General features: G+C 46.6%; 1 protein-coding gene across 1 annotated transcript in view; it reads left to right on the top strand.

Moving 5' to 3' along the window:
* Nucleotides 1-14,627, top strand: part of LOC144495539 (carbohydrate sulfotransferase 9-like) — a 127,416-nt gene that overhangs the window by 20,007 nt on the left and 92,782 nt on the right. Inside the window, exon 2 of the mRNA XM_078215620.1 lies at nt 10,321-10,520. Within this exon, the coding sequence (XP_078071746.1) occupies nt 10,379-10,520 (142 nt within the window). The 5' untranslated portion in view covers nt 10,321-10,378. The remainder of the gene's footprint in view (nt 1-10,320; nt 10,521-14,627) is intronic.

Below are 14,627 nucleotides of genomic sequence, written 5' to 3'. Positions count from 1 at the left end.
ATAGAGGTCTATAAAATAATGAGGGGCACAGATCAGCTAGATAGTCAATATCTTTTCCCAAGGGTAGGGGAGTCTAAAACTAGAGGGCATAGGTTTAAGGTGAGAGGGGAGAGATACAAAAGTGTCCAGAGGGGCAATTATTTCACAGAGGGTGGTGAGTATCTGGAACAAGCTGCCAGAGATAGTAGCAGAGGCGGGTACAATTTTATCTTTTAAAAAGCATTTAGATAGTTACGTGGGTACGATGATACCCATATGGGCCAAATACGGGCAATTGGGATTAGCTTAGGGGTATTTTTAAAAAAGGGCGGCATGGACAAGTTGGGCCGAAGGGCCTGTTTCCATGCTGTAAATCTCTATGACTCTATGACTCTGGAGCTATGTGGCAGCAGTGCTAACCACTGTGCCACCATACTGCCCTTACATGTATAAGTATACAGTGAAAAGTATTGTTTCTTGCGCGCTATACAGACAAAGCATACCGTACATAGAGAAGGAAAGGAGAGAGTGCAGAATGCAGCGTTACAGTCATAGCTAGGGTGCAGACAAAGATTAACTTAATGCAAGGTAGGTCCATTCAAAAGTCTGATGGCAGCAGGGAAAAAGCTGTTCTTGAGTCAGTTGCTGTGTGTCCGCAGACCTTTGTATCTTTTTCCCGAAGGAAGAAGGTGGAAGAGAGAATGTCCGGGGTGCTTGGGGTCCTTGATTATGCTGGCTGTTTTCCCGAGGCAGCGGGAAATGTAGACAGTTCAATGGTTGGGAGGCTGGTTTGCGTGATGGACGAGGCTTCGTTCACGACCCTTTGTAGTTTCTTGCGGTCTTGGGCTGAGCAGGAGCCATACCAAGCTGTGATACAACCGGAAAGTATGCTTTCTATGGTGCATCTATAAAGGTTGGTGGGAGTTGTAGTGCATATGCCAAATTTCCTTAGTCTCCTGAGAAAGTAGAGGCATTGGTGGGCTTTCTTAACTATAGTGTCGGCATGGGGGGGACCAGGACAGATTGTTGATGATCTGGACACCTAAAAGCTCTCAACTTCGTCCCCACTGATGTAGACGGGACATGCCCTCCACTACACTTCCTGAAGTCAATGACTATTTCCTTCATTTTGTCGACATTGAGGGAGAGATTATTGTTGCCGCACCAGTTCACCAGATTCTCTATCTCATTCCTGTACTCCGTCTCATCATTGTTTCAGATTCGGCCCACAATGGTGGTGCCATCAGCAAACTTGAAAATCGAGTTGGAGGGGAATTTGGCCACAGTTATAGGTGTATAAGGAATATAGAAGGGGGCTGAGAACACAGCCTTGTGGGGCACCGGTGTTGAGGATGATCATAGAGGAGGTGTTGTTGCCTATCCTTACTGATTGAAGTCTGTGGGTTAGGAAGTCTAGGATCAAGTTGCAGAGGGAGTTGCCAAGCCCCAGGCCACAGAGTTTGGAGATGAGTCGCAAAGGAATAACGGTGTTGAAGGCTGAGCTGTAGTCTGTGAATAGGAGTCTGACACAGGTGTCCTTGTTATCGAGGTGTTCCAGGGTTGAGTGCAGGGCCAGGGAGATGGCATCTGCTGTGGACCTGTTGCGGCGGTAGGCCAACTGTACTGGATCCAGGCAGTCTGGGAATTGATTCGTGCCATGACTAACCTTTCGAAGCGCTTAATAATGATGGATGTCAGAGCCATTGGACGATAGTTATTAAGGCACGCTGCCTGGCTTTTCTTTGGTACCAGGATGATGGTCGTCTCCTTGAAGTAGGTCTCAGATTGATGTAAAGAGAGGTGCACTGTCGGGATTCTATGATTTTAAGCAGTGGAGTGTATTTATGAAAAGATTAGATAAGGACATAGTAAATGAACTGTGACATATGGGGGATTTTAACTTGCATACCGTTACGACACGGTGGTGATGTTTCCTCCTGCATGATTTTGGAACCACCCAAAAGGGATATACCTCACCTCATAATCTTCAGTAAGTGTGTGTGAGGGAGTAGGAAGTTACTAGTTCAGGTAAATTGAAGCAGGATCGGACAGTCTCTATCATGAACAATTAACAGGTCTTTACTTTAAAACCGGTGACAACCTTATTAAAACAATGAACAGACTGTACAAACTCCTCAATAAAATGCTGTCCGAATAATACAAGACTCATGAATAAAACAAAGGCTTATAAATTCCAGTCATTCTCAAAAGGATATGTAGACAACCAGGCACTTGTTAGAAGTCAGAAGGTCTTTGCTGTTCAGGTCTGACACATCTTCCGAATTGATCTATTCTGACAGTAGATGGTAAGTTTTATGAAGACATACATTAAACTGCCGGATTCTATCTGAGAGACTCGCCTCTTCCTCCTTCTGACGAAAGGGGTGGCAAGATTACTCTAACCGTTATTTCCCCTTCTCCGTGTTTAAATACCTGGAATACCTCACAGTATCGCTGCAGTTTGAGTGGCTGGAGGCTGTTAATGCTTAAATTTGAATTCAATTGGTTCTTTGAGTAGTTGCTTTAAACTCGTTGGACCAATTCAAAAGCCTGTTTTGCTATGCTGGACCTCTGGCCACTCGGCTTTTGACACAATGTTGCAAAACTGGCTTCTGCAGCCTGCTTCCTTCAATTCCAAGCGCAAAAACACGTGCGTTTTAAAGAGACAATGCTATATAGAATCCCCATAGTACAGGAGGAGGCCACTTGGCCCATCAAGTCTGTACCAACCACAATCCCACCCAGGCCCTGTTCCCGTAACCCCACACATTTATCCTGCTAATCCCCCTGACACTCGGGTCAATTTAGACAACCTAACCCGCACATCTTTCAGACTGTGGGAGGAAACCGGAGCGCCCGGAGGAAACCCACGCAGACACAGGGAGAACGTGCAGGCTCCACACAGACAGTGACCCAAGCTGGGAATCGAACCTGGAGCCCTGGCGCTGTGAGGCAGCAGTGCTAACCACTGTGCCACCTTGTCGCTATATGATTCCTTCTTTTGGTTTCTGCATTTCTTTTCAATATTTACATTTGTCAAATGTCACATTTTTAATCTTTTCTATGCAACTTTGTAACAATTACAAAATTGGGCTAAGCAGACAAATGGCTTTTAGGAGAAATTGGGAATTTGTTTCCATGTGACAATATGTCCTGGAACCAACAAAGGGGCAGGTCACGTTACATTTTAATAATGAACAATGATCCAGGTTTATTTTTAACAGCCTAACTGCAGGAACATTGATCTAACTGCGAGAGGGTGGAGCTCAGTGGTGTGTTTCAAAGAGAGAAATGTGGAACGGTTACTATGATTCCCGATTTCAATGGGAACAGACAGACTGTCCGCACAGTAAACGGCACAAATCTGTTCGTGGAGAAAGTGATGGAAGATCAGTGGCAGGCATTCAGAAAAGAAATGAATGTTACGCAGAACCAGTTCATATACCGATGACTCAGGGCCAAGAACTCGACTTGCCAAAAACCCAAGTGATGGAAAGGAACAATGTAAAAAATCAATGAAAATGCGTAGGAGGATGCAATCGCACTCTTCCTGGAAAATGAGATAGACATAAGGATGGAATCATAGAAAGCGGACAGTGCAGAAGGAGGCCATTCGGCCCATCCAGTCTGCACTGACTCTCCGACAGAGCGGCACGGTGGCACAGTAGTTAGCACTGCTGCCTCACAGCGCCAGGGACCCGGGTTCGATTCCCGGTGTTAACATTGTCAGTATTTGAGGGGGTTACATTAATCTTTACCTCCCTCTTGGGGCAGCACAGCAGCACAGTGGTTAGCACGGCTGCCTCACTGCGCCAGATACCCAGGTTCGATTCCCGGCTTGGGTCACTGTCTGTGCAGAGTCTGCACATTCTCCCCATGTCTGCGTGGGTTTCCTCCGGGTTCCTCCCACAGTTCGAAAGACATGCTGGTTAAGTGCATTGGCCGTGCTAAATTCTCCCTCAGTGTACCCGCACAGGCACAGGAGTGTGGCGACTAGGGGATTTTCACAGTAACTTCATTGCAGTGTTAATGTCAGCCTTCTTGTGACAATAATAAATAAACTTTAAGGAGTATTTCTCCCACCCCCATAACCCCACACATTTACCATGGCTAATCCACCTAATCTGCACATCTTTGGACACAAAAGGACAATTTAGCATGGCCAATCCCCCTAACCTGCACATCTTTGGAGTGTGGGAGGAAACCGGAGCACCCGGAGGAAACCCACGCAGACACGGGGAGAATGTGCAAACTCACACAGACAATGACCCCAAGCCGGGAATCAAACCCAGGTCCCTGGCGCTGTGAGGCAGCAGTGCTAACCACTGTGCCACCCAAAGGGTGACAAAACAGATGGTAATAGCTACAAAAAAGGAAAATGAATAAAACATCAAAAGCAACACAAAAACCTCTCGGCTATATGAAAGTAAAAAGTTTATTTGTTAGTGACAAGTAGGCTTACGTTAACACTACAATGAAGTTACTGTGAAAATCCCCTAGTCGCCACACTCCAATGCCAGTTCGGGTACGCTGAGGAAGAATTTGGCATGATCAATGCACCTAATCATAGAAACCCTACGGTACAGAAAGAGGCCATTCGGCCCATCGAGTCTGCACCGACCACAATCCCACCCAGGCCCTACCCCCATATCCCTTCATATTTTACCCGCTAATTCCTCTAATCTACGCATCCCAGGACACTAAGGGGCAATTTTAGCATAGCCAATCAACCTAACCCGCACATCTTTGGACTGTGGGAGGAAACCGGAGCACCCGGAGGAAACCCACGCAGACACGAGGAGAATGTGCAAACTCCACACAGACAGTGACCCAAGCCGGGAATCGAACCCAGGTCCCTGGAGCTGTGAAGCAGCAGTGCTAACCACTGTGCTACCGTGCTGCCCAGCACATCTTTCGGACTGTGGAGGAAACCCAATGCAGACACAGGGAGAACGTGCAAACTGCACACAGACAGTGACCCAAGCCGGGAATCGAACCTGGATATCTGGCGCAGTGAAGCAGCCGTGCTAACCACTGTGCCACTGTGCTGCCCCAAGAGGGAGGTAAAGATTAATGTAGCCCCATCAAATACTGACAATGGTAATACTATAAATAAAATAAGGACATGTTAAAGCAGACATGTTAATGGACTTCAGCAAGACATTTGATAAGGTGCCCCATGCAAGGCTTATTGAGAAAGTGAGGGGGCATGGGATACAAGGGGACATTGCTTTGTGGATCCAGAACTGGCTTGCCCACAGAAGGCAAAGAGTGGTTATAGATGGGTCATATTCTGCATGGAGGTCGGTCACCAGTGGAGTGCCCCAGGGATCTGTTCTGGGACCCTTACTCTTTGTGACTTTTATAAATGACCTGGATGAGGAAGTAGAGGGATGGGTTGATAAGTTTGCTGATGACACAAAGGTTGGAGGTGTTGTGGATAGTTTGGAGGGATGTCAGAAGTTGCAGCGAGACATTGATAGGATGCAAGACTGGGCGGAGAAGTGACAGATGGAGTTCAACCCAGATAAGTGTGAGGTGGTTCATTTTGGCAGGTCAAATGGGATGGTGGAATATAATATTAATGGTAGGACTCTTGGCAGAGTGAAAGATCAGAAGGATCTTGGGGTCCGAGTTCATAGGACGCTCAAAGCAGCTGTGCAGGTTGAGGCTGTGGTTAAGAAGGCGTATGGTGTACTGGCCTTCATCAATCGAGGAATTGAGTTTAGGAGTTGAGATAATGTTGCAGCTTTATAAGACCCTGGTCAGACCACACTTGGAGTACTGTGCTCAGTTCTGGTCGCCCCATTACAGGAAGGAAGTGGAAGCCATAGAAAGGGTGCAGAGGAGATTTACAAGGATGTTGTCTGGGTTGGGGAGCATGCCTTATGAGGATAGGTTGAGTGAGCTCGGCCTTTTCTCCTTGGAGAGACGAAGGATGAGGGGTGACCTGATAGAGGTGTATAAGATGTTGAGGGGTATTGATCGAATGGATAGTCAGAGGCTTTTTCCCAGGGCTGAATTGGTTGCCACAAGAGGACACAGGTTTAAGGTGCTGAGGAGTAGGTACAGAGGAGATGTCAGGGGTAAGTTTTTCACTCAGAGGGTGGTGGGTGCGTGGAATGGGCTGCCAGCAACGGTGGTGGAGGCGGATTCGATAGGGTCTTTTAAGAGACTTTTAGCTAAGTACATGGAACTTAGTAAGATAGAGGGTTATAGGTAAGCCTAGTAATCGCTAAGGCAGGGACATGTTCGGCACAACTTTGTGGGCTGAAGGGCCTGTATTGTGCTGTAGTTTTTCTATGTTCTAAACAATTACTCTCCATTCACAGTGGCGGAAGCAGTAGATTACCAGACAGCCCAAGGAAACTAATATTGAATCAGGATTAGGCATTTGCCAATGTTAACCTCAGCGAATTAGCAGAAACAGAGAGAGTAATGTTGCTAAAGAGTGACAAAGCACCAGGACCAGATGGTTTTCATCCTAGAGTTTAAAGGAACTACAGAAGAGAACATTGCAGCGGCCCTAACCATGATCTTCTTTCGATCCAGGAATGATTCTTTCAATTTGAAAATGTACTATTTAAAGAGAGGTGAGAGAGAGAGAAATCGGGCAATTAGGAAGTGGCTAGCCGGCTGTCTATTACAACATTACTAGAGTCCACAATGAAGGGTTGAGTGAAGGAACACCTTGAACGTTTTCAGCTGGCCAGAGTTAGGCAGCATGCAGGATTGGTCATTGTAAGGTCTGTTCTTTTCTTAGGATAGACGTAGGGAAAACTGGTCCAAAGTTGAACTGCTTTTATTGGGCATCATTTAAAATTAACACATCAGAAAATGAATAAGGATTACTTGAGAGGGAGAGAGAGAGAAACAGAGACCGGCAGAAGCTGGTCCCAATACAGACTTGACCCAAAACTTGGACAAAACAGAACTCAACTGAACAGATAACAGTTACTTACAATATATGAATTCTTATGTGTTATTGAAAGAGCCAGGCACACACAGTCTCTAACTTACATAAACAGTTGGCAGCTGTGCGGCTAAACTTTGTTTAGCATCATTTCTGCTAACATGGTATTTTGAAGGAATGCAATTTCTAAGATCATCCCCGAATTCCCAGCTGAGTTTAAAATGTGGCCTCGTTAGCTTTACAGCTTAGCATGCTTAGTTACATAGGTAGAAATACCTTAAAATGAAGTCTTTTAACTGAAGCAAACCATACAAAGGATCCCACAGTCATGCTGGGACAGAGAGCCACCCATCCAAGTTTGCCGACGGCAGCTAGCTAGGCGGCATTGTAGGTGCCGGTGCAGGGTAGAAGGTTACAATGGCTATGAAGGGCACAGGGCATCATCAATAGATCTCCCAGTGGGAGTACAAATGACCTTACTGAGTGAATGGAGACTCACCCAATGGGAAGTGACCGCAAGGAACCACAAAAGGCCGTGAATGTAACCCAATCCATCATGCAAACCAGCCTCCCATCCACTGACTCTGTCTACACTTCCTGCTGCCTCAGCAAAGCAGCCAGCATAATTAAGGATCCCACGCACCCCGGACATTCTCTCTTCTACCTTCTTCCATCGGGAAAACAATACAAACATCTGAGGTCACGTACCAACCGACTCAAGAACAGCTTCTTCCCTGCTGCTGTCAGACTTTTGAATGGACTTACCTTGCACTAAGTTGATCTTTCTCTACACCCTAGCTATGACTGTAACACTACATTCTGCACTCTCTCCTTTCCTTCTCTATGAACAGTATGTTTTGTCTGTATAGTGCGCAAAAAACAATACTTTTCACTGTATGTTAATACATGTGACAATAATAAATCAAATCAAATCAAATCAAAAAGTGAGCAGCAAGGGGTTAAAACCCATTGCTTCAATCCAGACTGGTGTCCTGTGGGTCCCTGGGTATTTTCATGCTTGCATGTTATAAGCCATGGATGGGTAGGGCTCTTTCTTGTGTTATCATGAAAGAGTTTTTGGTGTTGGAAGACTGGCTTTACAATTATTACAATTACGGAGAGATGTTAATGGATTAAGTAAATGGGAAGAGCTAAGAAATGGATTTCCCTTTGGGCAAGTGTGAAGTCATCCACTTTGGACCTAAAAAGGATAGAACAGTAGAGTGGTCAAGGGTGAACTAGTGGATGTTGTGTATCCGGACTTTCAAAGGGCTTTTGACAGGTCCCACACAAGAGATTAGTGAGCAAAATTAAAGCTCATGGTATTGGGGGTAATATATTGACGTGGATAGAAACTGATTGGCAGACATTTTAAATGATGCCCAATAAAAGCAGTTCAACTTTGGACCAGGTCCTTTACAGAGTGGCAGGCAGTGACTAGTGGGGCACAGCAGTGTTCAGTGCTGGTACCCGAGCTATTCACAATATACATTAATTATTTGGACGAAGGAATTGAATGCAAGACCTCCAAATTTGCAGACGACACTAAACTGAGTGGCAGTGTGTGCTGTGAGGCGGCTGCTAAGAGGCTGCAGGGTGACTTGGACAGGTTGACTGAGTGGGCAAATACTTTGTGAATGCAACATAATGTGGATAAATGTGAGGTTATCCACTTTGGTGGCAAAAACAGGAAGGAAGATTATTATCTGAATGGCAGCAGTTTAGGAAAAGGGAAAGTGCAATGTGAGCTGGCTGTCATGGTGGAACAGTCGCTGAAGGTTGGAATGCCGATACAGCAGGCGGTGAGGAAAGCTAATGGCATGCTGGCCTTCATAGCAAGAAGATTTGAGTATAGGAGTAAGGATGTCTTGCTGCAGTTATACAGGGCCTTGGTGAGGCCACACCTTGAGTATTGTGTGCCGTTTTGGTCTCCAAGTCTGAGGAAGGACCATTCTTACTATTGAGGGAGTCCAACGAAGATTCACCAGACTGATTCCTGGAATCGCAGGACTGACATGTGAAGAGACACTGGATCGACTGGGCTTGTACTCACTGGAATTTAGAAGAATGAGAGGGGATCTCATAGAAACATATAAAATCCTGATGGGACTGGACAGGCCAGATGTGGAGAGAATGTTCCCGATGTTGGGGAAGTCCAGAACTAGGGGTCACAGTCTAAGAATAAGGGGAAAACCATTCAGGACTGAGATGAGGAAGAACTTCTTCACTCAGAGAGCTGTGAACCTGTGGAATTCTCTACCACAGAAAGCTGTTGGTGCCAGTTCATTAGATATGTTCAAGAGAGAGCTGGATGTGGTCCTTGTGGCTAAAGGGAGCAAAGATATGGAGAGAAAGCGGAAGTGGGATACTGAGAGTGCATGATCAACCATGATGCTGTTGAATGATGGTGCAGGTTCGAACGTGAAACCTGAGGCTTTCACCCTTCCCTCATACATTCCTGGTGTTAGTCCAGTGAATCTTTTCAGAACTATTTCCAATTTCAAAGTTTTAATGGAATGTAGACCTTTTGTCTTCAGTACAAGAGGGTAGCTGTCAGGCTTCAGTTGGTTAGACCATATGTGGCTGTGGTAAATGCGCAGGGTTATAGAGATGGTATGCAAGGTGTAGTGTGGCCAAGCAGTTTAAGGCTCTGGTCTCTGTGGAAGTATGGGTTCAAATCCCACCACTGCCAGAATTGATTTGAGTTTTTCTGGGTGGCACAGTGGTTAGCACTGCTGTCTCACAGCACCAGGGACCCGGTGCATAAGATTGGGCGTAAAATCTCACCCAAAAAATAGATCTGCAACTCTCCCATTTTCACGCTAGCTGGACACTTAGATTTTTTCTCATAAAATTCCGCCTGTTGTCTTTTTTTTAATGTCTTCATTCAGGGGATGTTACCATCAGCGGCCAAGACAACATTTATTGACCATCCCTAATTGCCCGTGAGAAGTTGGTGGTGAACCTCTTTCTCAAACTGCTGCAGTCCATGTGGTGTAGTCACACCCACAGTGCAGTTAGAGAGGGAGTTCTAGGATTTTAACCAGTGAAGGAACGGTGATATATCAGGATGCTGAGTGGCCTGGAGGGAAACCTGCAGGGGTTGGTGTTTGTGCTGCCCTTGTCCTTCTCGTGGTAGATGTTGTGGGTTTGCAATTTGGGGTTGAAGGAGCCTTGGCGAGTTGCTGCAGTGCATCTTATAGATGGTACACACTGCTGCCACTATGCATCAGTAGTGGAGATAGTGATTATTTAAGAAGGCGGATGGGGTGCCAATCAAGTAGTCTACTTTGTCCTGGATGGGTATCGAGCTTCTTGAGTGTTGTTGGAGCCGCACCCATCCTGGGGAGTATCCCATCACACTCCTGACTTGTGCCTTGTGGATGGTGGACAGGCTTTAATAACCACAGATATCTTCATTTCCCCAGAGCCTCCAAGAGAAAAATATGACTGATTAAAGATGAGGTGCCACAATGCGTGAAGACTATGTCAAGAGGAAGATGCTGCTATAAAGAATCAACTAAAGACATGAACCTGAGACGCATCTTCTTGTCAATTTTGTCATTTGGAGTGGTTGGGCTGCTGGTCTTCATGTATTTCCACGCCTGGATGGAAGAGCGGCCTCTCGGTAAGTCAACGGTGCTTTGGTGTTTTTGCATTAGTGAGGCAATAGTTACAAAGTTGGTGAAGGGGTGAGGGAGGAACTCTCATGTTTAGAAATGTTTTGCTGTGGAGATGCCGGCGTTGGACTGGGGTGGGCACAGTAAGAAGTATCTCAACACCGGGTTAAAGTCCAACAGGTTTATTTGGAGTCACGAGCTTTTGGAGCGCTGCTCCTTCATCAGGTGAGTGGACTCAGGTGAGATGAAGGAGCAGCATTCTGAAACCTCATGATTCCAAATAAGCCTGTTGAAACTTTAACCTGGTGTTTTGAGACTTCTTACTGTAGAAATGGTTTAGCTGGGGAATCCCATTCATTATTGCTAGCGTGCTTTATGCCAGGAACTCAATATTTACTTTATTTCTCTCAGCCATCTATCAGGATCTGAAGTGATACCTCCCCTGGCCTCCACTTCCTGGGCTTGCCCAGGCAAAGCTCCACCACGGGACCTTTTTTATTTGCAACTGCCAGGGGCACCAAACTTGCGAGAGAGGGGTGTGAGGGGAAGGGCAGGACAGTCAAACGTGGCTCCTCATTGGCTCAAAATCGGTCACCCAAATGAGGAAATGTACCCCAGTGTGCTGGGAAGAAAACCACTTGCTGAGAGTGAGAAAAATGGATATCCAGTGGAAGGAGGCACGTTGGGCTGAATGGGCACCACTGTGCCATCTGCTTCTCCTATCAAAGACATTTATGCGGCAATGTTGGCGTAGAGGTTTGGTCCCTGGGCTTGGAAACCTGAGGCTAATACTTGGTGGGGGGGGGGGGGGGGGGGGGGGGGACGACAGGGTGGTCGAATCCCATCACAGCAGCTGGTGGAATTTAAGTTTAATGAATAAAATCTGGAATTGAAAGCTCGCATCAGTAATGGTGACCGTGTGTGGTGAATGTGGTGTCTGTATCTTTAAGGCAGCACAGAAGAAGAAGGTCACCTGGCTTCAGGGGCCAATGGGAAGTGAGATTGAGTGATCACCCCAGAGGGTGGCGTCCTTTCTTGGCTGAACACATCCTGAAGCCATGCAGTGATGATGTAAGGACTGGAGCAGTAGGGGCAGCCTAGGCCTGTGAAGCCCTCTGTACATAGCTTCCCTTTTTCACTAAATACATTTTGTCTCTAATAAAGCCTCACTGACCATGCCTGGAGCGCCTTTACATAACACCACAAAACTACCATCAATTGTTGTAAAAACCTACCTGGTTCCCTAATATCCTTCAGGGCCAGACATCTTCACCTGGTCTGGCCTACATATGACACTCGACCTTGTCAGGCCACATATCGAGTTAGCCAAGGGAATCAAAGGTTCTCGGGGGTAGCTGGGAATGTGGCATTTGAAACACAATCAGATCAGCCATGATTCAGAAAGAATGTTCGCAATGGTGGGGCAGTCCAGAACTAAGGGGTCATAGTTTGATGACAAGGGGTAAACCTTTTAGAACTGAGATGAGGAGAAATTTCTTCACCCAGAGGGTGGTGAATGTGTGGAATTCACTACCACAGAAAGTAGTTGAGGCCAAAACCTTGTGTGATCATAGAATCCTACAGTGCAGAAGGAGGCCATTTAGCCCATCAAGTCTGCACCGACCACGATCCTACCCAGGCCCTATCCCCATAACCCCATGCATTTACCCTGGCTAGTGCCCCTGACACGAAGGGACAATTTAGCATGGCCAATCCATCTAACCCGTGCGTCTTTGGACTATGGGAGGAAACCCACACAGACACGGGGAGAATGTGCTGATTTCAAGAAGGAATTAGATATAGCTCTTGGGGCTAAAGGGATCAAGGAATATGAGAGGAAGGGGGATCAGGATATTGAATTCAACGATGATCAAGATGAATGGCGGAGCAGGCTCGAAGGGCTGAATGGCCTCCTCCTGCTTCTAATTGGTGTATTTGTATGACCCACACAAATGGAGTTGAATGTTGGCCTTTGCCGGTCTTGTCCACATCCCAGGACCAAGTAATTAAACAAAAGAAGCTTGTGAGCTGTGGAAGTCTTGACAGCCCGTGGGTAAAACACTACAAAATAAGGAACTTCGATTGAATCCAGGAGATTGGCATAATTTTGGATGGAATACCAAAGATGACCACATGCAGCAGTGAAGTTGGGGATGCGACAACTTCATACTTCTACTGATAGCTAAAAAGATCAATCCACGAGAGGCAGGCTCTGAACGCTTGTGGAGTCACAATGGCGACTTTACTCCCTGTATTATCATTTCCATCTGTTTAGTGGGTGGGCGGCACAGTGACACAGTGGTTAGCACTGCTGCCTCACAGCGCCAGGGACCTGGGTTCGATTTCCGGCTTGGGTCACTGTCCGTGTGGAGTTTGCACGTTCTCCCCGTGTCTGCGTGGGTTTCCTCCAGGTGCTCTGGTTTCCTCCCACACTCCAAAGATGTGCGGGTTAGGTGGATTGACCATGCTAAATTGCCCCTTAGAATGAAGGGAGGCTACAGATATAGGACCAGAGTGGGATTGTTGTCGGTGCAGGCTCGATGGGTCGAATGGCCTCCTTCTGCATTGTAGGGATTCTATGATTACTTTGCATCGGCAAAGTCCATCCGTGTCACAAAAGCTGATCTATCTCTCGCTCTTTCCGGTAAGGACACTTGCCACTAGCCTCACAACTGGTCAATCTTTGTGGTAAACATTGACTGTCCCACTTTCTCAATTCAATGCTGCCATTTTGGAAAGGGATATAAATGTACCTTCTGTCACTGTGTTTACTTGGCACTCATCAATACACAGTCTTTTTGATGTATCTGGTTTCAGCACCATCACCACGAGAGAACTCCCACACTCCAAAGATATGCTGGTTAGGAGGATTGGCTTTGCGAAATTGAACCTTAGTGTCTCAAGATGTGTGTCAGAGGGCTTAGTGGGGTAACTACATGGGGTTATGGGGATAGGCTGGAGGGAGGGCGTGGGTGGGATCCTCTTTCAGAGAGTCAGTGCAGACTCGATGGGCCAAGTGGTCGGGATATGATGTGTTAGTAAGTATAATGGCCGGAATTCTCTGACCTCACCCGCGGCTGGGATTCTCCAGTCCCGCTGCAGTGACTGGAGTTTTGGTTGAGTGCCAAATTCTCCATTCTAGTCGGCAGTGGTGGCCGGGGCATACGGGACCGGAGAATTCCGGCCATAATGTCACAGTGGCAGCCGCTGAATCCCTTCCCCCATCCTCCTGTGGCTTAGGTTGAAAAAGCTGCGTGATGGTTAATGGAATTAGAGCCATGTGCTGTGGGTGATTGGTTTTATTGAAGGAGAGGCTTTGTTGGAATATTATTGGAGAGTTATGGCTTCTCTCCAATCCCCAATGTGGTTCAATGCTTTTCATAAAAAGACAAGAATTATATGGTGCTTATCCCGACCTCTGGACATCTTAGAGCGCTTTGCAGCTTTTTGAAATGTAGTTACTATTGTGATGTAGGAAACAGCAGCCAATTTGAGAGCAACAGATGTGGGCGGCACGGTGGCACAGCGGTTAGCACTGCTGCCTCACAGCGCCAGGGACCCGGGTTCGATTCCCGGCTTGGGTCTCTGTGTGGAGTTTGTACGTTCTCCCTGTATCTGCATGGGTTTCCTCCGGGTGCTCTGGTTTCCTCCTACATTCTGAAAGACGTGCTGGTTAGGGTGCATTGACCTGAACAGGCGCTGAAGTGTGGCGACTAGGGGAATTTCACAGTAACTTCATTGCAGTGTTAATGTAAGCCTTACTTGTGACTAATAAATAAACTTTATAATGCCCAGATATTACAGTGGGTATATGGATTATAAATCCATAAACTTTAACCAGCAATTTTTTTGCATGCGTTCCTACATAACAACAGAATGGCTTATATAATAACAACCACTCCACGCCAAAGCAATTCATGTATGTGTGAAGAACTTTGGAAATGTTTCTGAGGGATATCTACTCATCTACAAACATCCACTCCCTCCACCACCGACGCTCAGTAGCAGCAGTGTGTACTATCTACAAGATGCACTGCAGCAACTCACCAAAGATCCTTAGACAGCACCTTCCAAACCCATTACCACTTCCATCTAGAAGGACAAGGGCAGCAGAT

Source organism: Mustelus asterias, chromosome 7 (genome assembly GCF_964213995.1).
Source record: "Mustelus asterias chromosome 7, sMusAst1.hap1.1, whole genome shotgun sequence".
NCBI classification, from domain to species: domain Eukaryota; kingdom Metazoa; phylum Chordata; class Chondrichthyes; order Carcharhiniformes; family Triakidae; genus Mustelus; species Mustelus asterias.
This window is presented reverse-complemented; position numbering and strand designations above follow the sequence as displayed.